The sequence below is a fragment of the Kryptolebias marmoratus genome, linkage group LG20 (assembly GCF_001649575.2).
Source record: "Kryptolebias marmoratus isolate JLee-2015 linkage group LG20, ASM164957v2, whole genome shotgun sequence".
Lineage (NCBI taxonomy): Eukaryota > Metazoa > Chordata > Actinopteri > Cyprinodontiformes > Rivulidae > Kryptolebias > Kryptolebias marmoratus.
This window is the reverse complement of record NC_051449.1, coordinates 14,683,993-14,709,921: the sequence shown is the minus strand read 5'-3', so window position 1 is coordinate 14,709,921 and position 25,929 is coordinate 14,683,993. Positions and strand designations below refer to the sequence as shown.

Here is a 25,929-nt window from a genome sequence, read left to right as displayed (position 1 = left end):
CGTACAGTTAGGAGCTGGGATCTTACAATCATGAAAAAACAAAAGTTGAGAACTTTTAAACTAAATGATGCTGCTCCTATGCTCTTGTTGTACCCTGCACTCTAAAGAGAGCGGTGACGACAAAACCAGTGAAATTACAAACAAGATAACCTTGAAGGCAAGGGCTGAAAGTTAACCCAAGTTTGCAGAATAACAGTTTTACTCTTAAAATAATTTGCATGACAAAGACAAAGTCTAATTTCACTCAAGGATTAGAGGAATGTGAGCTATGATAGATAACCCTTGAGATAAGTTGTGAAAGAAGTTTAATATGTACAATAAAGTACAGCAGCTGTTCCATGCTTTAATAATTAAAATTCACATTTCTGAGAACATTAAAGTAAATTTTGTGGTTACATACAGAATGTATTTAGTAGGAAAGCCCATGCAGTGGGCTATACTTTCCCCTCATTTCATTTAGATTGTTACAACAGAGAATGAGTTTTATTGCACAATAAATCATAAAAAATAATTTATGACAGATTTTTGTAATTTGTGCTACTTCGTAACTTTTATTTAACCAGATGACAACCTGTTTGGATCTACAATCTCTTTTTCAAGAGAAACCTGGCAAGATAGCAACACCATTTACAAATATCAACATTTACTTTACATAATATATAATATAAACAGCGAGAAAATAAACAAATAAATACTTATATACACTTTTCAAAATACGGTAGCAAAAATGGCTTTCAAAAAGCAGCAATAAATGTGAACATTTTACATAAAAAAATAAAAAACGTTATGTACTTATGCTTCAGGCTAAACATTTGCGCACTTCCACCGGCAGGGGGCGGTAGTCAAATGCCCGACTGTCTCTTCCAGCATCATCAGTCCGCTCCTCCATCATCTTGTCCTGGGAGTCAACGTCCACAAAACTGGACTCTTTTGTCTCGTTTGTGCTTTCGCCTCACTTCTGACATCAGGTACGGAGTTCTTTGCCCGCTTAAAATTGTGTTTGTTTTAATTTGAGTTTAAAATGGCAGTAAACTTTGCCGTCGGTGTATTTCGTCTCCTCCGTTAGTCTCTTATAATTCCGACCTCAGGCCCGCTGGCTGGCTGCCATGGAGATTAGCACGCTAACGCAGCTAGCTAACCCTTCGGGATGCTAAAGGTGTTGCCGGCAGACGCCAATAAACATGTCCAACCTGTCCTCGGCCGCAGGGACAACGCCGTGAAGCTGAAATGTAGGACAAACAGACGAATAATTGAAAGGGACGGGGTGAAAACGGGCGCCTCGGTTTGTTCTGCAGTTTTGCCGGAGAAAGGGTGTAGCTGAGCATCTCATCAGCAGCAGCATTAGACAGAAAGCTGTTGTGTTATTTATTTAACACGATCCCGTTAATTCAAGTACTGTCACCTCTTTATAAAACCTATAATAAGAACGAGTTGGAGATGATTTAACAGTAAGAGGACTTGTATGGTTTGCTTACATTCTGTTTGTACATTTAAATAACCACTCAGTTATTCTGGGTTAGCCCTGTATTGGTAAAATCCATAAACTGGATAAAGACAACATTGTTGTGAACAGCTGGTTGTTGTTCACATGTTACCAGTGTGACAGGCTCAGGGCTACAGCAGGGTACCTCAGAGAGTCAAAATAAGACAAAGGAGCAACTAGTTTCTAATGATTCACTAATACTTTTTGTGGGAAGCAGTTTTTAATTAGGTGTTTTGACATTATGACATGTCCATTACATGTTTTAAACAAAACTGATCAATTTGTTTTCCATTTAAAGTGTAATATATTGATTAAAACCCCTCAACTCTCCCTTAAAAAACTATTTTATTCCATTGCCTGCAATGCCGTCAAGTAGTTTTTTTATTTTTATTTTTATTAAACCAGAACAAATTGTATCTTGTTACCTTATAGTACTGATTGCAAAAACTAAAACTGTGTAACACTGAAGGCAGTGAAAACATTTTGTTATCCAGATCCTACCTGCTACTACAGCTCATTTATTTTCCTTCATGTTGCTACAAAACTTTAGAATAATTTCATTCCCAAATTAGATTTTGTAGTTTATTTTTACAAAATGTATACCTTGGTTTAAAACAAACCCATAAGAAGACTGAAAGTAAGAACAGAGAGTTATGTTGTTTGTTGAGGTTTTGGCTTAGCTTTCCCTGCTGACCTGTCTTGCCCCCCCCGGCAGCATGTCTGATAAGAGCGAATTGAAGGCCGAGCTGGAGAGGAAGAAACAACGAATTGCCCAGATTCGAGAGGAGAAGAAGAGGAAAGAAGAAGAGAAAAAAAAGAAGGATGTGAGTGATCCTGGGCTCCGCTCCTGTATGTTGTTTTGGGAGCCGGTGTGATGCTGAAGGTGAACGTGCGCTCTGCTCTGTAGGGAGACTCAAAGCGCGGAGCTGAGGGAGGCTCCTCGATGGGCGGCGAAGACTCTGATCTGGAGAGGAAGAGGAGGGAGGCGGAGGCTTTGCTGCAGAGTGTTGGCATCACCCCAGATATACCTCACGGTAAATGAACAGTGCTTTTACACTCCGACTCTGACCTCCCCCCACCTAATATCCCATCACTTTCTGCTCATTACAGAAGTCTTTCTAACGTTTTGGCCTAGTTTGTTGTCACTCTCATCACTCCCCACAACACGCAGAATATCTACATGTATTACATGTTCTGTGCATGATACCTAAAACCTGCCTGCCATTTATGTTCATTCTCTTTTCTCTCCCCCCCCTTGTGTGTCCTTACTGCATGAAAACTCATCCACTCACTCACTCACTCACTCATTCACACACTTGTTGTGTACCCCTCTCCCTCCCTCCCTCGAACATTCACTGTCTCACTCACTGTGCTCTCTCACTTACTGACCATGCCTCATGCACTGCCAAACCCACACACACACACACACGCACACACGTGTGTGTTCACAGCTCAGCCCCTGAGGGTAGTAACAGAAGATACGTGTCTGTTTCACTACCTAGTCCCTGCCCCCATGTCTCCCTCCAACAAATCAGTGGGCAGCGATGCAGGAAGCCAGGATTCTGGGGATGGAAACGCAGGACCAAGGTGTGTGTGAATGAGTGTGTGAGACTATAAGAAAGGGAGAAAATTAGTTGTTTTAGATCTTTTTTTATGTTGTTTAGTCAAGTACCTGCATGCAAACTGTGTGTTTTAACTTGGTAATTATACTTTATTAAATTCTGACCTGTCTCTTTGCCTTTTCACTGCCATGCTGATGTTTTTTTTTTTTCAAATAACACAACGTCGGTTCTTGTTCCTGTCTTTTTAACTCTCTTTTACCATCCTTAACATCTTCTGTGTGCTTCATCTTTAGCCTGTTTTTTTTCTGTTTGGTTTTCTCCTTTTTCTTGTTGTGTGTCTTGTGTTTTTTTCTGTCCTGCTTTTGTTTTTTGGTTTTGTTTTACTAACACCATCTGATGGTTTGGCTGTATAAGGACTTTGCATTGGGATCCCGACCCCTCCACTCTGCAACTCCACTCCGACTCTGAGCTGATGGGGTACTGCTCCTCCTCTTTCCTTTAGCTTGTCTTCCAACTTTTTGTGGTTTCATCTTAGATGTGTCCAAACGTGTTAGTACTGTACATCAGATATGTCTGCGCACCATTATATTTATGTCCATACGTGGAAGATTTCACCATGATGTCCAGTTCAATACAGCAAGTTTGTCTTCTTATTTTGAATACATATATTTAGACGTGGAGCGGTGAGACTTGGCATGTCCAAACTGACCCAGGTGGACTTTGTACCGAGGGAAACTGTGTCCTACTCCAAAGAAACACAGACCCACACAGAGGCATTGTCACACACTGATCAAAAAGCAGGTGAACAAAGATGAACACATTTTTACAGATTTCTTTAGGTTGAACAAAGCTTATCCCAAGTAATTTGCCTTTGTGTGTTTCAGATGAAGAAGAGGATGAGGAGATAGGTGCTCCCCCACCAACAGAGGACACCCAGGAGGACAAAGATGAACATGGTGAAAAACAGGAAGATGGTGAGGACAAAACACTGAAACACATTAAATTACTAAATGTTTTGTCTGTAGGTAGGCTATTTTTTGAACTGTTGTTTTTCTATCCAGACACTCCCAAGGAGCTGACAGAAGAAGAGAAGCTACAGGTCCTGCATTCCGATGAGTTCTTGTCGTTTTTTGAGCGCGGCAGCAGAATCGTGGAGCGAGCTCTGTCTGAGCAGGTGGACGTCTGCTTCGACTACAGTGGGAGAGATCTAGAGGATAAGGAGGGGTGAGGCACATGGCAAGAAAAAAAAAGTATAGGGGCTGAGTATAGACACCAAACTCTAATCAAATGGATAAGCTGAATAATTCTTTTATTTTCTGTCCTCAGTGACTTGCAGGCGGGTGCAAAGCTGGTTCTGAACAGGCAGTTTGCAGATGAGCGCTGGACTAAAAACAGAGTGGTGACCTGTCTGGACTGGTCGCCTCAGGTGGGCTGAGTTCATGCATGTCTCAACACAGCACCTGCAGTAGGGGTTCAGCTGTTACATTTACCTGCGCGTTGACCCTAAAGTGTTTGAGGGATCCTGTGTCCTTAAGCATGCGCCAAAACCAAAGCCTCAGATGGTTCCTGTCTCCATTTAAACGTGACTCCTGTGTTTTATCTCAGTATCCAGAGTTGTTGGTGGCCTCGTACAACAACAACGAGGACGCGCCACATGAGCCTGATGGCGTGGCGCTGGTCTGGAACATGAAGTACAAGAAGGCTACGCCTGAGTACATCTTCCATTGCCAGGTAACAATTAAAAGGCTTTCCTTGAAACTCTGAAATGTTCTGTGTGAAAACGAACATTTAAGGATGTTTATCGTCTTTTCTACAGTCAGAGGTGATGTCAGCTGGGTTTGCAAAGTTTCACCCCAACCTTGTGGTGGGTGGGACATACTCTGGACAAATAGTCCTTTGGGACAACAGAAGCAACAAGCGAACTCCAGTTCAGAGAACTCCCCTGTCTGCAGCTGCACACACAGTAATGCAGTTTTTTTTTCTGCATCTTTATGTCTGAGTTACTTTTTTACCTCGTGTTGTTACTTGTTGCATTTCTAACTGTGCTTCATTCCACTCAGCACCCCGTCTACTGTGTGAATGTGGTTGGAACCCAAAACGCCAACAACCTGATCAGCATTTCCACTGATGGCAAGATGTGCTCCTGGAGCCTCGACATGCTCTCCCAGCCGCAGGTACGCTGCACACCCGTACAGATCACAACAGATGTACTGCTGTAAACATCTGCTGTTTGGTCTGAAGCTGCTTGTTTTGGGTTTTTTTTTCTCCACAGGACAGTCTGGAGCTGGTGTTCAAACAGAGCAAGGCTGTGGCTGTAACCTCCATGGCATTTCCTCTGGGTGACGTGAACAACTTTGTGGTGGGCAGTGAGGACGGCTCTGTCTATACTGCCTGTCGCCATGGCAGGTGAGTGTTGGTGGAAATGATTTCTTACACACATCGAAAGTCCTAATAATGACAGATTTCACAGAATTTGGATGGTAAAATCTGAATTCCATGTTAAAGGGAGCAGAAGTGGTTATCACAGTTGTCTTGTGTGTGTGTGCGTGTGTGCGTGTGTGTGTGTGTGTGTGTGTTACAGTAAGGCAGGCATCACCGAGATGTTTGAAGGCCACCATGGTCCTGTGACCGGGCTGAGCTGTCACAGTGCTGCGGGACCTGTTGATTTCTCTCACCTCTTTATCTCATCTTCGTTTGATTGGACTGTTAAACTGTGGAGCACCAAGGTGAGACACACACACTGTCACATGCATCTTTCCTTTAAGTCAGACCTGACTTCTTCTGTCTTACCTGAACTTCATGACCTAATCTTTTTTTCTTCTCTTGCGGCCGCAGAGCACCCGACCTTTGTACTCATTTGAGGACAGTTGTGATTACGTCTACGATGCGATGTGGTCTCCAACACATCCTGCTCTGTTTGCATGCGTGGACCTATCCGGACGCCTGGACCTGTGGAACCTCAACAACGATACTGAAGTATGTACACACACACATATATATATAAATAAATGTTTACCCTTCAATACGAGACAAATTGTAATAAGAATATAATCAAAAGTTGCTAGTTTGATTACAGTGGGGTCAGAGCACAACAGAGTTCCTGCTTCTTTGTAAATCTCGTGTATATTTTAGGTTCCTACTGCCAGCGTGTGTGTGGACGGGTCTCCAGCACTGAACCGTGTGAGATGGTCTCACACTGGAAAGGAGATTGCCACCGGAGACTCGGAGGGTCAGGTTCAGGTGTACGACGTGGGGGAGGTAAGATGTCAGCCCCTTTCAATGATTCATTCTGTTCATCAATCCTGTTTGAGTTCTCTCTACAACGTGCTGTTCGGCTCTTCCCACAGCAAATCTGCGTGCCCAAAGCAGACGAGTGGACGCGCTTCGTCAGGACGCTGGCTGAGATCAACGAGAACAGAGACGAGGCTGAGGAACTGGCCAACGTCTGACGCTGCAGCTCTTCACTAACAGCTAATAAAACCTCCCCCACCCCCACCCCCCGTACACCACACACCTATAGCACGACACAACACAGCCGGAGGAGATGCACCCTCTCCTCCTCCCGGGTTTCAGCTTTTCCTTCTAATAGAACTTGGGCCTGAGGAGATGTGCAGAGCTAGAATGAACAGAAATGGCAGCGTCAGATCGGTTTGAAAATGTGTCTTAAGAGGTTAGAATACACGTGTAGGGACAGTGAATGTCAAGTGTAACAGCAGCTTTCTGTGGGTAGTTTTAGGACATTAGAGGATGGAAGTGATGTTCAGCAGAAACTGCTCTTCTCCTGAGGCCTCTACTAATAGTTTTTTACATATGCAAACCTTTGTACTTGCACCTTTTTATTACCGTTTGAGTGTTTCTACATTTCAATATTTTAGACACTTGTGCATGGCTGGGAAACTCCCGTAACTGGATGGAAAAAAGAAAAAGCTGATCGTTGTATCCTCAGCAGGACTGAATGACAGCTCATGTGCTTACATATCCACATTCTGGTCTGCACAGCAGAGTGTCATTCTTACATATTAATTACAACTATATTTATTATTTTGGTTGCACTTATTTAAATATTTTGTGTATTGTTTTTAAAAATATGCTTCTTTGGACTAAGTACTTGAATAGTACAGTTTGGAAATTGAAATTGGCACTACAAACTTTTAACGTGAAATCTATCACTTGGCTTCAGTTTAATGGCTCTAGTATGTTTTTTGTTTTTTTTCTGGAACAGCACAGTTAGCGTTTCATACTGTGTATTTGTATAAAACAAAGAGCAGGAACAGTTCTCCGCCTTGCTCTCTGTAAGAGAAATGTTAAACATATGAAGTTTGAGACCCAAGTTGTAATGCTGAGGTTAGAAACCATCACCAGACCCTGAACCAGTTCCCCCCCCCATTCATTCCACGATGCAACATCCAACCTCAAGCTTGTAACACTTCAAGTTAAATAAGCTCCAAATTGACTCCAGCAGCTATATTTGATGTCATAAGGATGTTTTCTGCATACACCAACTATACTGTACTTCTGTATGTTCAACAATTAAAGGTTTCCATTGAAATAATAATAATTAAAGAAATCAAAACATACTGGTTAAAATTAAAGCCATATGGGTTATTTAATTAAAATACAATGACTAGATCAAGATACATTTATTTATTTATACTTAATTCTTTGCTCATGATTCTTGTTTTACCAAGAAAACATTTAAATGAAAAGTACTGTACATCAGTAAGAGTGATTCTCAGAGACCAGGACTGAAGACCCCGTGTTGCCATAACATAATCATCATCGTCATCGTCGTCATGATGGTGCAGGAGCTTCGTCTCGTAACATTTTCTCAGTACAGTTTTACAATATGTACAGTATGTAGCCTCCTGGTAGAGGAGCTGCCGTGAGGGGAGCCCCACACACTGTGCAAATCAATCAAGTATTTTTCTATTCCCACTGCCCAATAAGAGAAGTCCTACTCATACTGAAGATCGGACAAAAAAAACAAAAACAGAATCAATCTATTCATGATAAAGAGGAGTGCCCAAGGATTCAGTTTTACACAAATGCTCAAGAGAAGAAAAAAAACACAAAAATGGAGTTCCCAGGAGCACACAGCCACTGAAGATACAACACAGTCAGCGCTCCGTTCCTGATGCCGTGTGCTTTGTGGCGGCCGCCTCTTTCACGCCAACAGCTGGCCGGAGACCGCTGGAGCACAGCTTCACTCTGGAGCGAGGAACGGGCCGGTGGTTGTCGTCCCTACAGTAATGGTCCCTAATGGGTGAAGTCAGGAATCAACTCTGTGCTTTCTTTGTGTTTATCTATGTGTCTGGCCCCTGGTGGTCGAAGAAGTGATATGAAGCTGTTGACGTTTATGGCGCCTGAGCTCGCCTGCCAGCGGCCGACTCCAGGTGGTGAATTGAAACCACGCCCGAGGACTTGAACTTTGGAAGGTGGAGGCCAAATTTATTCTCCACGCCAGCAAAAGTAGCTGCGGCCAGGCGGTAGCCTCCGACGTGGTCGGCGTTGATGGGAGGGAGCTCTGAGATGCGAGACTTGGGTGTCGGCTCAGATCCAGCTGGACGACTGCAGAAAGCAGAGAAGCGAAGTTAATATTTACTCTGTAGAATATGTTCTATGATCGGTTCCACAGCTGGACCGCTCCGTTCTACACTAAAGAGGTGAGAAACGGCAGCAAGTATCACTTCTTAAGTCAACTTTAAAAAAAACAAATACAACTAAACTTACAAACCATCAGAACACCAGTGATGTTATTCATACCAGAGATTATTTAGAGATTTAAAAATAAGAATAATTTGAAGTAGGTGCTCAGAACTGTTTTTTGCAGATGTGTTACTTTCTAATGAGTCAAATATTCCGCCTACATGGATTATCTAAAGAATAAAATACTCCCAATGTGTTAAACCAACGAAGGACTTGTGTCCAGAACTTCATTTCTTTAAAACAGACAAATGTTGGCAGAACACTGAGAAGCGCTGCCAGCCAGAGAGGTATTTTTAAAAAGTCCCACATGTTGGGTTAGTTTTGCTTCAGTAAAAATAATCCTTCAGATTACTGTGGTTGCACTTTCTTCCAACATGACTGCAGCCTGTTAAACAAGTGAATCTTAAACCCTGCGCCTTTTCAGAACAAAATATATATATTTTTACTCTTGCACTTTATTCCTTTTGTCAACCTGTTTACTTTGGACAATTTAAAAAAAAAAAGTGATTTTGACAAAAGCTCCAAGTATTGGAGCTTTTGTTATAGTTTTACTCACGCGTGCATGTGTCAGTCAAGAGAAATTTGGTTAATCAAATTTACCACAACTTCAGTTTATAAAAACATTTTAACAAAATGCCAAAGTGGTTATGATTATGCCAGTTTTTTTAAGATGAGTGAACGGTCGATCTGTACGGGATGTTCACCCTGTATAAACCCAGTCAGTGCCTCCTCCACCTGTCTAAAGGTTTTAGCTTTGCTGATTCAAGTAAAACCTACAAAAAAAGGCTGCTCGTTTTAATGTAAAACAGAAGAACTTACTGTCCTCCAAAATCGATGTAGAACCATCTCTGCAGAAGTTCATAGGTCACGAGAGTCACACCAAACTGAGGGGAGGACCGGCACATACGAGCTGAAGAAAACAAACGGGGATTATTAAGGATTCAATCTTCCTTAAACCAAAAAAAAACAAAAACCTTTATTGGATGGATGTGTTCACAAGAACAGACACACACCTCCAGCTCCTTTCCACAGAGCACTGAAGCCTTCCTCTCTCAAAATCTTTCTGAAGCAGTCGATGACTCCCGAGTAAGTCGTCTGTCCTGCTCTTGCTGCAACTTGCAGACGCGTCTTGATGACATCAGCAGGTGTAACAAGGGAGGCCGCAGGGATACCTGAGAAACAGTGAAGTCATTAATATTTAACTCCAACCAGCTTGGCTATCAGGTGATAATTGTAAAATAATCCTGTATTTCTCTTAAGCAGCATTTCTTGTAATGACTGAGAACTGCTTTTTTTTTAATGTTACCTGCAATCGCTCCAGCAGTAAGAAGCTGCAGAGGTCCTAGTCTGCCTTGGTCATCGGCAAATTGAGTTTTAATATGAGCATACACGGGGAAATAGATGGCTGAGAAGGGAATGTCCCTTAGAAAGCAAGCTTTAGCACCCTGGACAAAAACATTAATTCAGACAAACAAATAAAACAGTGACACGGGGGAGAGGGCACCAATCAATCAGAGGCCGTTCCCACACAGAGCGAGAGCGCTGTTTGCTCTCCTGCCTTTACTAGAACAAGCCGCTCATGCAGCCTTGACGGGAGCTCAGTGGTGCATTAAGAAGAACGTTACCTTGTAAAGGCCGAAGAAGCCGAGGTCACGGACGACGCTGAGCGCACTGACCCGAGGCCCCGTGGTGATCTCACCTGCTACCTGCAGGCGGATCTTCACAATCTCCAACGGGTTGGTAAAGATTACCTGGGAGCCTCCAGCCTGGAATGTTACAAAGATTAGGCTTTAATATTGAACTTACTCAGTTAAAGAACAAAAACAACAACAAAAAGTAAATTTGCTCCAGCATGTCACACATCTGCAGCGAAGGGCTGCTCACTTAACAGAACAGAGGTTAATCATTTGCCATTTCCTGGCAGGGTAACAATGTGCTGGGCTGGGTGTGCCACATTATACCAAAAAAAATAAGTAAGTCGATCTGGACATTAAGTATTTAGCTTCAGAAGCACCTTATATTTGTATATATCTATGTAATATTATGTGGAGGTCCATGCAGCACACAGAAACAATTCATGCACAGGTTGGTATTCATGTTACTTTAAACAAAAGAAGAACTGCCCCGTGTGACTAATTAGCTTTACATTTACTCCTCTAGACCTTTCCTGCTGCGTTCATAGACAGCCACAGTTAGGAACTGGTGTGGGACCTGGTACTCACACAGCCACCGGCCAGAATCTCAGCAAGTAAAGGAATCGAGTCGTCTTTCTGAGTGAACTTATCTCTTACAAAGTCATTCACCTGTGAGAGACAAATACAAGCAGGCATAAGGTTAGTAAATGGCTTGGACAGTTTTTATGGCACCCAGTAATTTTACAGTTACACTGTTTATGCTCTGTTGGAAAATACAGTAGCAGGTTTTTATCTAGTCACGCATTTTATAGCTCCCGCTTGCATTCTGCATTGCGATGAAATTAGGCGTGGACATTTTTTTTGACGCAAACTGAAAACTGAGTAGAGCGGAATAACTCGTGTGAATGAGCAGAGGTGCTTACCGTGAGTTTGATAGCCTTCTCAGGTGCTACACCAATGAGCTGAGGGACCAGGCCTGCATCATAGCAGAGAGTAAGAAACGGGGAAAGAAAAAAAAACAAAAAACAAAACATTTCATCACAAATATTGAACAAACAGGAGCATGAGAGGTGAAATTAAAGAGTAACCCAATTAATGAGGGAAACAAGAGAAACAGAATTGGAGTTTTATTGTTTGAATGCTGCGACCTGCCTTAAATAAAGATATTATTAGGTAAGATATGAGAAAATAAAAAAATTCTATGAAATAAACACAAAAAAAAATAACTGTGATGTGAACCAACGGAGAAACTCAGCCTACCTCTGTAGAAGCCGGAGAAGCCCTCATAGCGGAGCACCTTCTTTGCACAATCAAAGCTGTTCTTATACATCAGCTCTCCAACAAACGATCCCGTGGACCTTTGATTCTGCATCCGGGTCTTCACCAAGTCGATGGGATACACTGCCGTCGCTCCGGTCGCTGCACAAAACAAGGTCGGGGTAAATCCTACGCATTCAAAGTAAAAAGTCAGAATCTGGTGGGGTTGCACAATAACTCACCTCCAGCAATGGAGCCCAGGGTGAACCTGTAGGCAGACTCTGCAACTTGGAGCCAAATGGGCCTGGAAGTTTCACCGTGGGACTGATGGAAAACAGGACATTTTGATGATACCATTACCGTAAACGCCGACAGAGGTGCAACAATAAACAGGAGGCAGTTCTCATTCCAGTTTCAAGGCCAGAACAATCTCACACTTCTGCTCACCCAGCAAAAAGCCATCATTATTTATTTATCTTACTCGTCGTGCCTGCTGTAAATGCCCACCTGTTTCTGGGCTTCAACAAGGTTGTAGGGCAGACTTCCCTCCTCCAACGGAGCTATCCTTTCAATGTCCGAAAGGTTCAGACGTCTGAAAAGCACACAAGCGAAAGTCAGCATTTTTATTTAAAATAACAGTAAACTCCACATTTTATTGATTCAGATAAAGGATTTGAGGTAATCCGATTCAGTCACGGGCTCCGAATGAGGTGGAGAGTTGAGTTTTTACCCAGAGGGAGAGTGCAGCCCCGATAACTGGTACAAGATGTCTATTTCCATTGGCGTGATCTGACCAAACTTGTTGGCGGCGTGAACAAACTCCTCTGCGGAGAGAAATCCAGAGGCGGGAGTGAAACGCTGCACGAAACACGCAGGTAGATGCGACAGGATTGACATGAACCTAAACGGACACGACGCCTGCACCTTTGGTCACCAGCGTGTCCTTCCGTGTGCCAGCCAGCGTGCTGTAGATCTTACGGATCAGCTCCATGTTGTTCAGGAGCGAGTTGAAGGCGTTGAAGTAGGAGAAGCTGACCATGTGAGCGGTGCTGCCCCCTGCCGCCTGAGAAAAAGAAAGCACACAGAAGGTCTTTATAACAAGGACGAGGTGACATTACATGATATACAACTCCTTATTACAGTTTTATTTATTATCAATAATATTGTCTTATCGTCATCGTCGCCGTCGCCGTGTTTCGGTTTTGGTGATTTGAACAATAAAGACGGTCAAAGCTCACAAACAGACACTCACCGAGACGAGATTCTCCTCCACAAATGGTGTGAGCATGTGGTGTCTGATTGTGGCCATGATGTCACTGAAGTCCAGCGCAGAGATGACACCATTCTTCTCCTTATCCTTCTGGGCAAACGCCTGGCGTGCATGCTCCAACTGCAGCTCCTAAAAAAAAACAAAAAAAACCCACAGCGCCTCAAGTTTAAGTTTAAAAATAGCTGGAAATATGTCACATTACGCGAGACAGAAATGGCGACAAAGTGAATAATAAACAGAGGGAGACAGGGTGTATCTGTCGTACCTGCAGGAACTGAGTGAACTCAAGGTAGCTGAGCTGTTTCTTGCGGTCGTTTCCAAAGTGCAGACGGATGAACTCACAGTCCCAGTTGAAGGGAATGTGGTGGTGCACCGTGGTCTGGCTGAAGATGTCACGCACATTCTCTGGAGCACAGACACAAACAGGGAACGTCTCAGTGTCAGAACGTACATACGACTTTGTGTCGCGCGCAGAAAGGCAGACGGATGAACGGAAGCAGACAGAAACGGGACACGAGAGTGATTACGTAAGTCCACCTATGTGTGCTCACTAAGGCCAGTGACTAATCTAGTTAATGTGACACTGGAAATGGATTTTCCCACAAAAAAAAGAGAAGTTAACACTCTCACAATTTGTAACTTTTACATATCAGGACTCAAAAAAAAAATAAAAAAGCTATTGTTCCCAAAAGGTCTTCCAATTAGAAAAATAAAACCTTTAGATGAACAACACAACATTTTTTTTTAAAAAAAAGTCTAAATTCAGACGCACTGTTTGATCATTTCTCTGCCTAAATTATTGTAGGTTTTGCCTGAAAGCACGGTAAAAAACACTCTCAAAAATCAAAAGCGAAAATCCGTCTCATACCGAAAGAGACGGTGCCAGTCCCAGTCTTGTCAAACAGCTGAAAGGCGACGATGAAGAGGGCGTCGGGCGCACACAAGACTGATTCAAATGCAAGAAACTCCTGGAAGGAGATCAGCCTGCAGGTAGAACAAAAGGACCGATCATTTAACTCATCAGGGAGAACATAAAAACATTATAATAACACAAAGATTAGGTCACAAACAAAGCACTTTTTGTGTCCTTGGGGGCAAATTTCACAATTAATCACCACTTGCATAAGCAGGCTCTACACTCTTGTAAAAGCTTTAAAAAAATGAAACATCAGACAGAAAATAACCTTACATGAAATAATATTAATTAAAACAAGTCATTTTTAAACACACAGACTCTGTATGGCAGCACGAGTGCTATCTTATCTTTAAGTAGCTATAATAAAGACTACTGATCTGAAATGGCTCAATAAGTTGATTACCGTGTGTGTGTGTCTGTGTGTGTGTGTGTGTGTGTGTGTGTGTGTGTGTGTGTGTGTGTGGTGATTGCGTCAGTACAAACCCGTCCTTTGTGGTGTCAGCTACGGCAGCGATGAGCTGGACGGTTTTGGGGTTGTGGTGAAGCTGTGTCTGCAGTCCCAGATAGTTCTGGAGAAAGTCTGCTGGGGTCATGAACCTCTCTCCATCCTTCTCCACTATGCTGGCATACTGAGGGAGGTGGAGACAAAAGAAAATCCCCATGGATTCAACTTTACAGCCCTAATTTCTACTATCCTAACTGCATATCTGACTATTCTGTTCTATTAAAGTAACTTTTCCAGGAAAAAATAAAAAAAATAGATGCATTAAGTTCATAAAAATAAAACGCTTTAATCTCTTGCTGCAAGTCAGCCGAACCAGTTACATAAACAAGAGTTAATCCAGTCTTTACATTAGCTTGGTTTTAATCCCTTAAAGTGTAATAACCAGTGGTGTGTGGCCTCTGGTTCGAGGCAAAACTCCGGAGCATGACATTAATAAACGGTAAACTGTAGAAGTGCACAGAAAATAAGATAACAGGGATTCATATCTCATTTTTTCTTATAATTTTCACTTTTAATTATCAACTTGATTGTCTTATTAGGACAAATGTGGGTTACAACCAAGAATCAATTAACTAATTAGGTTAGTAGTTCACAAAATCATCTACCTATTAATGGACATGATACTTAAAACGTGACGATTCTTCTCTTAAAAATCCAATTTAATTCTTACAGCCTGATCGAATCATACCAGCCCACACCTGCAGCCTATGTGCCGGCACACGTGCACCGATGTTTTCAGGGCCCAGGCTCAGGTCAGCCGTCTGACCTGCGAATGTCAGCGTGGCTCAAACAGCTGACCCGAGTCAATCACGGGCTGGGGTGGCTCGTCACTCATCACACCGAAGGCAATCACACGGACAAAGGTAAACAGAGGCTACTGTCGCCGCAGTCTCCTATTACAACTCGTGATAATCCCACACAGAGCAGGTCAACAATGTAACTGTGGCGTGCAGCTGGTTTTAGTCGGTTTCTTTAAATGTTGTCTGCTCCCATCAGGGGGCTGGAAACCAGAGCCCTGGACTTTCACAATAAAAGCCTGGGGCTCGTCATTGAGCTAGCAATTAAGGCTTTGAGCTATGCACTGACACAATAAAATATTACACATTTCTTACAATTTTTAACATACTAATACTCTACTGATGACTCTTTTTTTGACCATATTAGTAAATATAAGCTATAAATAATGTTTACATTGCAGAATAAGTTGTGAATGTGTCCAACTAATAATACCTTTGATCAATAAATAATCACCTATATCTAATGTTGATTATGGGAGAGTGTGTGTGTAAACTTTACCTTTTGGAAAATTGCTTTTAGCTCACTTGGGTCTCCCCGTTTGGTAGATTGCACCTAAAAAACAAAAACACGCTGACTCTTTTTGACAAACAAGCTGGTCATAAAAATGAAGCTTTACAGGAGGTGGTGCTTTCAGGAAAAGACGAGACAAACAAGCTGCTTCAGCGAGGGTTCAAATGAAAAAGGAAGGACGCGAAAACCACAGGAACGACTCACGACTATCGACGCAGCAGAAATGCTGCAGCTAAATGAACATTTCACCGACCGACAAGTCAAAACACAAACCCCGGTAGCAGGCTAGCAAGGAAACAACCGCTGGAATAAGCTTTTACATCGATGCGAAGAGAAACAGAAGGACGAACAAAAAGCACGTCTGTCGCAAAAACAATGTAATTAGACAAGGTAAATGAGGCAACTTCGTCGCCGCTGTGCTAGCAGTCTGACATGTTTAGTAGGGTCTAGCTAACTCCGAGGTTGTGGATGTCCCATCAAGGCCAGCCCGGGCGGCAGTTAGCTCAGTGATGCTACCGCGGCAGAGCGCTCCGCATCCGAGACACCCTTACCGGACAGGACCGGTCATTCTAGCTTCAGTGACTCCTACACGAGGTTACCAGCGGAATACATGCACGCGCGGCAACGCAGAGGTTTGAAAGTCGCTACGAGAGCGATGCCCAAGTCACCTTGACCGCCATGCTGGTGTGACGTCACGCGCAGTGGGCGAGCAGGAGGAGGACGCGACGCGGACGCACCTCAAATCTGGGTTCAGTCAATCCCGTCTCACGTCTGTGCGGAGTGGGGTGGGACCTGAACAGCGCTCCGAGTCTGTAAAGTGGAGAAAGTTTAGCTTCGACGGAGGAGCTGTGTTCAGCGTTTAGTAACCCGTGGCTCTAAACTGCGGCGGGAGTCGAGTAAAAACTGAAACAGATGTGAGGAATCTTGCATCATATTCGGCTGCGGATTAATACCAACCTGCTGGCTGTTCCTCCTACCTGTTTCAGCCGTTCACAAAGCTAAACGTTCAGCTCATTCAGCAGATGGGAGCTATTACTTTTATACTTTATAAATATTCTACTTTATTTACAAATATTCCCCCAAGGGATTACAGTTCCTTCAAACACATTGTTGCTATTGAAAAATGCTTCAACATGCGGCTCTACTTTTGTCTCCTTATGTTTTAGCTTTTAGCTAGCCTTTAGCTACTTGTGGCCAATGACTTAGTATATAAGTCATTGCTTGTGGCTTTTAGCTACTGTTCTGCTACTTTTAGCTAGTTCTTTGCTGCTTTTAGCTAGCCTTTTGATACTTTTAGCTATTTTTAAAAACATTTTAGCTTTTGGTTAGCATTTTGTCACACCTAACTATTTGCTACTTATATCTTTTTGCTAGGCTTTTGGTACTTTTAGCTATAAAACCAGCATTTTTCTACTCTTGGTCTTTAGCTAGTGTTTTGCTTTAAGTCAGTTTCTGCTTTTTCAGCAAAGTCAGCTCCCACATTGCATTTTCACACAAAATGCTGCTGCTCTAGTACCAATTATTATATATTGCTATAACTTCTACAAGGATTTAATTTCCTGTTAGTATTACTTCCAGACCTTTTTTCTGTTATCACTCTTGATGCTAGGATTTTGCTACTTTTCTCATTATTTCTTACTGATATGATGAAACAGATCCCACTTATTCTTTACGAGTTATTGCCTGACATATTTTCTCCATGACAAGTCTTATGTGGAAAGACCTGTGTGTGTCTTTGTTTTTAATTTAAATGGTAATTCTCCGTCCTGGTTTCAGAGTAGGCAGCTCAGGTGGTTTCATCCCTTAGTCTGAAAACTGCTGTTTGGATTCAAGACCTAAAACCATTTCACACGATGAAGTGTCCCAGGTCAGCATAAGGATACTCTCAGCCCCTTAGCAAATTGTAACTTCATTTGAATAAAGGCTCTTTGCTGAATGGATCTTTTTTTTTTTTTACTTTAGTTTTTTTAATCATTTGTTGGTTCAGTGAATAACAGTTTATCTCACTGACCTTGGTTAGGCGCCCATAAATGCTATCAGCAGTATTTGTTTACACTGATATGGCTATGACCTACTACAGTATTTTCACTGCCTGACCTAAGATAGTGTGTAACTTTGCCTAAAAATAGAGGGAAAGTCGTCTGCTAAAATAGGAGTTTTCCTATTTTAGCATATTTAAGGTATGGACAATAATCATAGAGTGTTATCACAGCGTTTTAACGCTTGTTTACAGTATAAATAGTTCATTATTAACTCTTTATCAGTAGATTCACATGTAGCTGTTCTTACAGGTTTGTGTCTGGGATGTTTATGTATAAAACATGATATTAGGATCACAGCAGGTTCTGACATGTTTCAACAGACAGATCAGCACAAATAAACAAGCTTATGAAACCCACCCCAGAGTAGTTTACAAAAAGGTTGAAGTTCTAATAAAAGCTCTTTAAATAGGAGTTACTGACTTAGAGATTTTAGTATTTTTTATTTTTCCTTAGAAAAAGTTGCAAAGAAATCAAAAGTATTTCCACATTTCCTGGCAGCTCTACACCTCTATAAAATGGATATAAACAAAATTCTCATATTAGTGCATTACAGTTGGTATCATGTTCGTTTTGTAAACTTGTGTTTTGTTTTCAGACTTGAAAATAACAGTAAAGTGCACATTACTACACACACTTACACACCTGGTAAACAGGCTCTTGTCTTCTTATGTGAATATTTTTTTTAATCTCTTAATGTTTTTTTTTTTCTGGTTTCCTTCCCTCACTTTAAAGACAGACATCTCTGAGGGCAAATAATAATTTATTAAATATGAATATCTTAAATATATTGCATCCAGTATTTGAACTACTATCACAAATGAAAAACCTCTAATTAAACAAATTGTTTCTGTGAAAACAATTTTAAATCCATATACTAAACTTGATTTAGATGCTGTTTATGTGCTTATATTTAGAGGTACTTTGTGTAGATTATCCTCTTTTTTTTACTATAAATAAATAAGTACTTAAGGGGGTAAATTGAAGGTACTGCTATCAAAATGTGTCCATTATCACATTGCAATCTATTTTCCGCTTTTTTGTCAATAAAAATTATTTCTTTAACTTGTATCTAAACTTGAAATAGACTGACATTACATTTTCTTTCCATTATTGTAGCACATTATATAGATTTTTAACACTTTATAAGAAACATTAAGGTTTGTACTTCTGAATATGTTCTTTGACTTTGGAATTCTGTTGAATTTGGCACATCGGAACAGAATTGACACAATATTAAATTGTTTTATTTGTAATAAACAGGACTGTCACGCCGTCTGAATACGACTCAGGTCGAGAAGGTGAAGCGCCCACATCACGTGACCACAGATTCCTGCGTCACGTGACCATAACAAAAACATTAATGGCGGCGGCTGCAGCGGCTCGGTGCTGTGGAGGGTATGCAGCCAGAACAGGTACGAAATTAAGGTTTTTTTTGTTTATTGTCAGTCAGGCAACAATTATGAGTGCATACTGACGATCGTTTGTGTAACAAAAAACCTGAATAATTTATTGACCAAATACGCTGCAAGATAAAGCACTCCTAAAAATATGTAATGTTTTGCTAGCTTGTTAGCATAACTTGCAAAACGTTAGAGTGATTGGTGAGTCCAGAAAAGACAGCTTTCCCAATTCAAAATGAAGCTTCACATATTAATTGTGTCGTTTATTAGCCGTAAGTCATAGTAAATACAATAATATGAAAAATATGATATGCTGAAAATAATAATGATAATGGAGAAATTGCTGCGATTTGCTGCAAAGCATACCTTTCTAAAATATTACTCTACAGTATTACAGTTATATGTTTTACTTTGGTGGGATTTTAGCCAGAAAATCATCTGAAGCTAGAGTATTCTCTGATTTAATCAGGTTCAATACAAATTAATGCTTTGCACTAAAGTAGGATAAAAAAAAGAACTTATGAAGATTGAGGGATCTGATTCAAATATACTAAATCTGCATTTATAGTTGTATATGTTATTTTTTTATCAGTCACATATGGAATGACTCCTAGGCTCTTGCTAAATTTTATTGACAAAAAGTATTATGTAGTTTATTTCCTTTAGTAATATAATTGCATGTATCTTAAATAAGAATAATTGGGCATCCTGCTAACTTTGCTAAAGCTAAACTCTAGGATTGTTTCTGTGAACAAAATGCCTCCTTTGTCATTTTGTTTGTATGGGCTACACAAAGCCGGTCTAAAGTGAAGTTTATAGGTTTATAACTTATTTGTTTTGAGCAGGTTGAAAGTTGGTGCTTAAACCACAGAATTTCTGTTTTGCTCTCCTCTACTCTTATGAAACTATAAATCTTACATATATTTATTTTCTGAAGCCTCTTGGGGCTGTTTTAGTATATTTATCTGAATGATGTAAACAGTTGAATGTTGTATGGATTATGAGTCATTAAGTCTTTTTCAATATACAAAAGAAAGTTAACACAAGTGAGTGAAGATAGTACTGATGAGAGTAAGCTCCAGTAATCTAAATGTTNGGAAACTCTGTATTCGTAGTAAAATTTGTGAGCCTTTTATTATTAAAATGTGTGCCTTGTTTCCAGGACTGGGCAGTTTCCTGCAGAGAGTTTCGTGTCTGAGAAGCTGCGGTCCCTCAGCTCTTGTATGTGAGCAACGTCGCTGCTTCTTCTGGAGAAAGTGGAGAAATTCACACAATGTGGTTCGTCCAGCTGCTGTTCGGCCCGCCGGTGCTGTGCCCAAGGTACGCTTCAACACAGAACATGAGACGCAAAATTAGGAACTGCTCATATTTGGTTTCAACATTCCTTCTGTGTTAAATAATTTGAAGCATACAGCTCCAAGTACAAGTGTTAGCACATTAAGGGTGGATCAAGATTGGATTCACAGGTGGTTTAGGATAATAGTGTCCAAATTTTTTAACTGTTAACCCAAAAATGAACAGAATAGAATTGTGATCCCAACTATCGCTGGTTGAAGCTTAAACATCTCTTTGCAAACGAGGGCATAATGACAACACAAACAGCCTTAACAATCAGTAAAGAATTTGTATTCATTCATCACTCCTGTTTTATCTTTTACATTAAAAGGCCATTTTCATGCCTGGCGTAGTTATAAGTTAGACCTTTTCTTGCTGAGAAAAAAACCAGAACAAATCTGAGTCAGAACGAGGCACAGCTGGCAGGTAATTTAAAACTATTGACAATGAATAAAGGCTGTTCTTAGAAAAAATGTTGATTAGTGGATTACTAAAGGTCTTTGTGTGAGTTCCATCAGTGGGGTAAGGGTTTTTCTATTGTTCATGTTGATTGTGAGTGCTGCAGTGACCATAATGTAAAGTGAATTAGGAAGCAAAAAAAATCCCAAGCAAACAAAAGAAAAAACAACAACAGCAACATATGTTGTAATTCTGAACATGTAGTCTGGGAGTGTTATAATGTGGCCAGTGAGTCTCTTGTCTTTGTTCTCCGTTGAGGGAGTTTCTCTGTTAGTCCCCAAAATGACATCTGCAGCTCAGTGGTTGTCAAGGTTTTAACACGATACCTCAACGAATGCACAACAGTTTCTGGGAATTTTATTCTTTCATTCTTCAGTTTTTTTTCATCTGTTTTCCCAACAAGATTTGTTCATTCATTCACTTTTTAAATAATTACTTCTACAGTAATTTGAATTCAATTATAAGGTTAATAATAAAATATTATTTCAGTCCAGTTTAATGATCTTGTATAACAGAATCGTGTCCTGCCAATAATATCACGTGCTCTCGTCCCTTCCCTGATTCAAGCACATTGTGCAGCCGGACTACGTTGGTTCTGGAATGGTTCCGGAGTGGCCGGACTACATCGAGATCAAAACCCTGGAGCAGGTTGAAGGCCTCGCCAGAGCGTGTCAGCTAGCCAGACGCGTGCTGCTGTTAGCCGGGCGCAGTCTGAAAGTAGGAGCAGAGTCACGGCGAGTCTCCCTTCTGTTTCTGTGACATCAAAGCCAACACAACAGCTCTCTCCTGTTATTCAGGTCGGGATGACCACGGAGGAAATCGACTTCATTGTGCATCAGGAGACAATCAAGCACAATGCCTACCCCTCCCCTCTCGGATACGGGGGCTTCCCCAAGTCAGTGTGCACATCTGTAAATAACGTGGTGTGTCATGGCATACCTGACAGGTAAACATCTGGGGATTTGGTCACTGCGTTTGGACTCGCATTACCAAAACTGTTAAATCTAATTCTTGTCTAAAAGAGCCTTTTTTAAAATAAGATTTGACCAAGAAGTAAGAATTATGTACAAATGATTCAACATATAAATAAATTCAGTTTTTAATTTTTTTTTAAAACCAACTATAAAACAATATAGTTTTCTGCTCTTACATTTATAAGTTGTAAGCTGTTATGTTGATCTTAAATGTAATAAAGTAAAAGCTTTAAGCTGTTTCAAAGCTGTATTCTCTGCATCCCACACTTGTCTTTTGATACGTCGCTGATCTGAAGTCGGAAACTTGAAGATGGTGATATCATCAACGTTGACGTCACTGTGAGTTTATATTTTGATGCCTTTAAAAAAAAAACGTATGAGCATTACTTTAAATGTCACTTAAACACTGCCCATTGCTCACTCCAGCCTGATCATGATAGGTGTATTTGGACGGTTACCACGGCGACACCTCAGAAACCTTCTTGATCGGTCAGGTGGACGAAGTTGGGCAGCGTCTGGTGGAGACGGCGAGGCGCTGCAGAGATGAGGCCATCGCTGTCTGCAAACCAGGCGCCCAGCTCTGCGTCATTGGAAATACGATCAGGTATTTATGTGCAATGAATACACATGACAAATAACTAGATACTACTATAACACAGGACTGTTTCCTGTCACAATCCTCTTCTGTGCTGCTTATAGTGAAATAGCCCAAGCCAGCAGTTTTCAAGTGTGTCCCTATTTTATTGGACATGGGATAGGCTCCTACTTTCACTGCCACCCTGAGATCTGGCACCACGGTAAGTTGCCTCTGAAGTCTAAGGGTGTGGTACATTCCTGTGTCAGAGTGTAGGACACAGAGACTCGTGTAAGAACATGTCTGTGGGGCTTTTTGTTCTAAAACACACTTTCAAATGCACGTGTTTGAGAGTTGTATCGTTACTCACAACCAAAGGATGCAACATGAAGCACCTTCGTTTTACTCAAGACCTGTCTGCTAAATTACACAGAAAACAAGTTCAGAACGTTCACGTTCTGGTGGCAACAATAAAAACGTAACATAAAGGCTCTCTGCTGGAAGCTGATATTGGATTTTATTGTGATTTCATTTGAAAAAAGGCAGCATCAAAAGAGGCTTTAATGGATGCCTTTAGCATTTTGATCAATTGTAAATTTTTTACACAAGACTATTAAAAAAACCCTGTTTTTTGCATCAAGTTTCACTTAAGAGCTCCTGGTTTTGTACACAAGATTGAAGTTGCACAAAATGCAACACAAAATACTTTTTCCATATAAGGGTTTGATTTTATTAAACTTTTTATTTTCAGCAAATGACAACAACATCACCATGGATGAAGGGATGGCTTTTACAATAGGTAAGTTACTCTCTGCAGCTTTTATGTGCACATAAAGAGGTTTGGGACAAGCGCATTACGGCTGATGATGTCTTTTAATCTCATGCTGTTAGAGCCCATAGTGATGGAGGGATCTACGGAGTTTAAAATCCTGAAGGACAAATGGACCGCAGTGTCAGTCGACAATAAAAGGTACCTGGGGATTGTTCTGATCAAGTTGGGACGGTGTGGAAAATGGAAATGAAAACTGAATGCTATATGTGAGTCTATAAACATTTAGGAACTGAGGAGCGCAGCTGCTGGAGGTTTTGGAGGAAATGTCACATTCTAGCTGTTCAACACTCCTGGGTTTTTCTTTGCTGGATATTTTCTGTTTCATGACGTGTAATTCATTACAAAATGCTCCTGCAGCTGTTTCTAATTTGTACCACTTACTTTTACAACCTTTTGCTGCCCCTGTCCCAACTTTTATGGGATGTGTTGCTGTCATAAAATTCAAAATTATCCTTTTTTTGGAAAAAAAGAGAAAAAAAGAGGGGAAAATTCTTAGTTAAAACATTTTATATGTTTACTATGTTCCATTGTGAATAAAATACAGGTTTATGAACTTTACAAATAGTTTTTATTTCCATTTTCCAAATTGTTCAGCCTTTTTCAGATGTGAGGTTGTAGCTGTAACATCTGAGAAGGCGAGAGGGAAAATAAACACCAGTGTTTGTCACTTTAAAGACTAAAGCGGCTTTTTTAAACCTGCTCGGGTTTTGATTTAATCCTAAAATCTAACTAGTGGATGTTCTGTCGCGCAGGTCTGCTCAGTTTGAACACACGGTGGTGATCACGGCAGATGGGGTGAAGATTCTCACCAAACTCCCAGAAGAGGACGATCTGTGACAGAAACTACCTCCTGACTAATTAAGGCTCTGCAAGCGATTATTTGTGATAATAAAACCCTGTTGTGCTACAAACTGGACTGATCATTAAGCATCCGCAACACAAAGGTCTCACCTTTGAATTTTATTTTATTTTTTTACAAATAAACTTTATCTTTTAAAAAGAAAAACTGAACTTGGCACCAAGCAGATGTTGAGTATTATAATAAAATCAGAAAACTTAATTTGTTCTGATATATTTCCTAGAATACTTATCATTTTGGAGGGTTCAGATTTGTTTTAAAGTATTCATTACCCGGCAGAGTGTTTCACTAATTAGATATTTAATTGACATTTGCTCTGATTTTTCTCAAAACGATTGAAAGATTTCTAAAACATTTGTCCCTTCATTTCAGGATATTAACTTTAGATTTCCCGAAAACCTCTTTCTCTAGAAACAGTTTCAGCTTTCAGTTTATTTAAAATTATTCATAAAAAACAGACATTTTAAACCTCTTTTTTTTGTCCTGAAAAACAAAGTATTTTATCGCCCACACAGACCCAAAGATCTCTTGTAAAACGTGACGCCGGATATTCTAAATGTAATCAGAAGATGGCAGCACAGGCCTCACTCCCAGTTCGGAGTCACTCCTAATGGGAAGCAGCTCTGCTCCCGGTTTGAAATTCCAAGATTTGTTTCTCGTAGCAAATCGGCACGAATACATTTAACATCTTGATATGAGCGAGCCGATCGTCTGAGATTCCAGTCATCATAGTGGCATTAATCGAAACCAGATGGCACCATTTATGTGTCATGGCTGATCTTAACTGTTCAGAGAGGTGTTTTCTTTTTGGCATCAACGGTGTCTACATTTGCTCCGTACAATACCTTAAATCACATTTTATCAGTTATATGGGGGAGAAAAAACCAAAGGAAGGGGTTGAAAATGTGCTGAGGAGCAAAATTCCAAGCATTTCAACCCCGTTTTCAAAGGTTCCCCTCCACTGAGTCTTATCTACACATGGATGCAATAAAAGAACAAGTTCGTGCAAGGCTTCTGCAATCATTTAGACACAGTTAAAAGTTTACACCGCAATGTTTACGCTCGTGAATAACTGTTGAATAAAGAGTTTGAATATGGATAATGTTCATGTAGGTGTTTTTTTTTTAAATTTAACTTAATGCAGTAAAAATAAATAAATAATAAACAGGAGGGGAAAAAATGTGATTCCAGCCCAGTGGAGGGTGTGTTTTCATTTCCTGCCAATGTTCTCTTACTTGTGTGTGTGTGTGTGTGTGTTCATGCCAGCAACAGTTTGTGGGCGAAGCAGCAAGGATTAGGCAAATAAAGGTGGATCAGCTGAACTGAATTCTGCTCATGTTTATCCAGGAAATGATTCAAGTAAAATGTGTTATCTGGTTGATGACAAATTCATATTACCCCCCCAGGCAATCTAAAATCCTTCACTCCGTAGTTCTTAATTAGTTCTCAGTTACAGGCTTCCATTTAATTTCAGGCGCAGGGTGTGTAAACCTGAAGGCTCACCGTGAATCAGACCAAAGATCACGGAGACATTTTTTATGATCAGGCAGCTGAAAATGACTGAGGAAATGACTGAGACAGAGTCTGAAAACCCCCCCAACAAAATCCGAGGGCTCAGGTGCTGTGAAAGGGAGAAGTGAGGAAGAGGAGGGTGTTTTCAGAGGAACAGGGAGTGATTTGGGCTCGAGGTCTGAGTGTTCTTCGCTGCCTTTCATTCTTTTTTCTGCGTGTCAGGACTCATTCTTCAACATTCGCTCTGCTCTTTCTCTGAGAGGCAGTGTTTCTGACACAAAGAACTCTCATCAGCATTTAA

The 25,929-nt window shown here is 40.9% G+C and overlaps 3 protein-coding genes across 8 annotated transcripts; 2 read left to right on the top strand and 1 right to left on the bottom strand.

Annotated features, from left to right (window-relative positions):
* Positions 1-813: 813 nt before the first annotated feature.
* Positions 814-8,013, top strand: LOC108239494 (dynein, cytoplasmic 1, intermediate chain 2a-like). 4 transcript variants are annotated; one of them, XM_017422228.3, is made up of 17 exons: positions 814-968; positions 2,199-2,307; positions 2,391-2,517; positions 2,986-3,070; positions 3,460-3,522; positions 3,719-3,846; positions 3,930-4,019; positions 4,107-4,269; positions 4,372-4,471; positions 4,651-4,776; positions 4,862-5,008; positions 5,106-5,219; positions 5,318-5,451; positions 5,627-5,771; positions 5,881-6,021; positions 6,178-6,303; positions 6,393-8,013. In XM_017422228.3, exons 1-17 carry the CDS (start codon positions 847-849, stop codon positions 6,492-6,494), a joined length of 2,022 nt encoding a protein of 673 aa, XP_017277717.2. In that variant the 5' UTR covers positions 814-846; the 3' UTR covers positions 6,495-8,013. The 4 variants fall into 4 exon arrangements, with proteins under 4 accessions (XP_017277717.2, XP_017277716.2, XP_017277719.2 ...); XM_017422227.3 differs by having other exon boundaries at positions 2,935-3,070; XM_017422230.3 differs by lacking the exon at positions 3,460-3,522.
* On the bottom strand, positions 7,627-16,417 carry LOC108239493 (calcium-binding mitochondrial carrier protein Aralar1). Of its 2 annotated transcripts, none has more exons than XM_017422225.3 (18): positions 16,310-16,417; positions 15,630-15,683; positions 14,312-14,457; positions 13,781-13,896; positions 13,178-13,317; positions 12,895-13,041; positions 12,567-12,705; positions 12,373-12,466; positions 12,150-12,234; positions 11,885-11,966; positions 11,646-11,804; positions 11,309-11,361; positions 10,974-11,054; positions 10,377-10,517; positions 10,058-10,196; positions 9,765-9,923; positions 9,571-9,661; positions 7,627-8,613 (listed from the first exon to the last, which is right to left on the bottom strand). In XM_017422225.3, exons 1-18 carry the CDS (start codon positions 16,319-16,321, stop codon positions 8,400-8,402), a joined length of 2,052 nt encoding a protein of 683 aa, XP_017277714.1. In that variant the 5' UTR covers positions 16,322-16,417; the 3' UTR covers positions 7,627-8,399. The 2 variants fall into 2 exon arrangements, with proteins under 2 accessions (XP_017277714.1, XP_017277715.1); XM_017422226.3 differs by lacking the exon at positions 16,310-16,417 and adding an exon at positions 16,193-16,269.
* Positions 15,836-24,168, top strand: metap1d (methionyl aminopeptidase type 1D (mitochondrial)). Of its 2 annotated transcripts, XM_025007217.2 has the most exons (11): positions 15,836-16,031; positions 18,944-19,095; positions 20,246-20,403; positions 21,445-21,594; positions 21,675-21,823; positions 22,148-22,190; positions 22,292-22,455; positions 22,551-22,648; positions 23,177-23,224; positions 23,317-23,395; positions 24,010-24,168. In XM_025007217.2, exons 2-11 carry the CDS (start codon positions 19,044-19,046, stop codon positions 24,092-24,094), a joined length of 1,026 nt encoding a protein of 341 aa, XP_024862985.1. In that variant the 5' UTR covers positions 15,836-16,031; positions 18,944-19,043; the 3' UTR covers positions 24,095-24,168. The 2 variants fall into 2 exon arrangements, with proteins under 2 accessions (XP_024862985.1, XP_024862986.1); XM_025007218.2 differs by lacking the exons at positions 15,836-16,031; positions 18,944-19,095; positions 20,246-20,403 and adding an exon at positions 20,414-20,940.
* Positions 24,169-25,929: the final 1,761 nt, after the last annotated feature.

Bases quoted from the DNA above. Each gene is read 5' to 3' on its own strand.
- LOC108239494 (XM_017422227.3), top strand. From the start codon at position 847: ATGCCCGACTGTCTCTTCCAGCATCATCAGTCCGCTCCTCCATCATCT. The intron at 2,308-2,390 runs GTGAGTGATCCT...TCTGCTCTGTAG, and splicing joins AAGAGAAAAAAAAGAAGGAT to GGAGACTCAAAGCGCGGAGC. The intron at 3,847-3,929 runs GTGAACAAAGAT...TGTGTGTTTCAG, and splicing joins ACACACTGATCAAAAAGCAG to ATGAAGAAGAGGATGAGGAG.
- LOC108239493 (XM_017422225.3), bottom strand. The intron at 12,467-12,566 runs GTGCAGGCGTCG...TTCTCTCCGCAG, and splicing joins GGACACGCTGGTGACCAAAG to AGGAGTTTGTTCACGCCGCC. The intron at 11,805-11,884 runs GTGAGTTATTGT...TGTTTTGTGCAG, and splicing joins CCTGGGCTCCATTGCTGGAG to CGACCGGAGCGACGGCAGTG.
- metap1d (XM_025007217.2), top strand. From the start codon at position 19,044: ATGGCGGCGGCTGCAGCGGCTCGGTGCTGTGGAGGGTATGCAGCCAGA. The intron at 19,096-20,245 runs GTACGAAATTAA...CCTTGTTTCCAG, and splicing joins AGGGTATGCAGCCAGAACAG to GACTGGGCAGTTTCCTGCAG. The intron at 21,824-22,147 runs GTAAACATCTGG...GCTGATCTGAAG, and splicing joins TGTCATGGCATACCTGACAG to TCGGAAACTTGAAGATGGTG.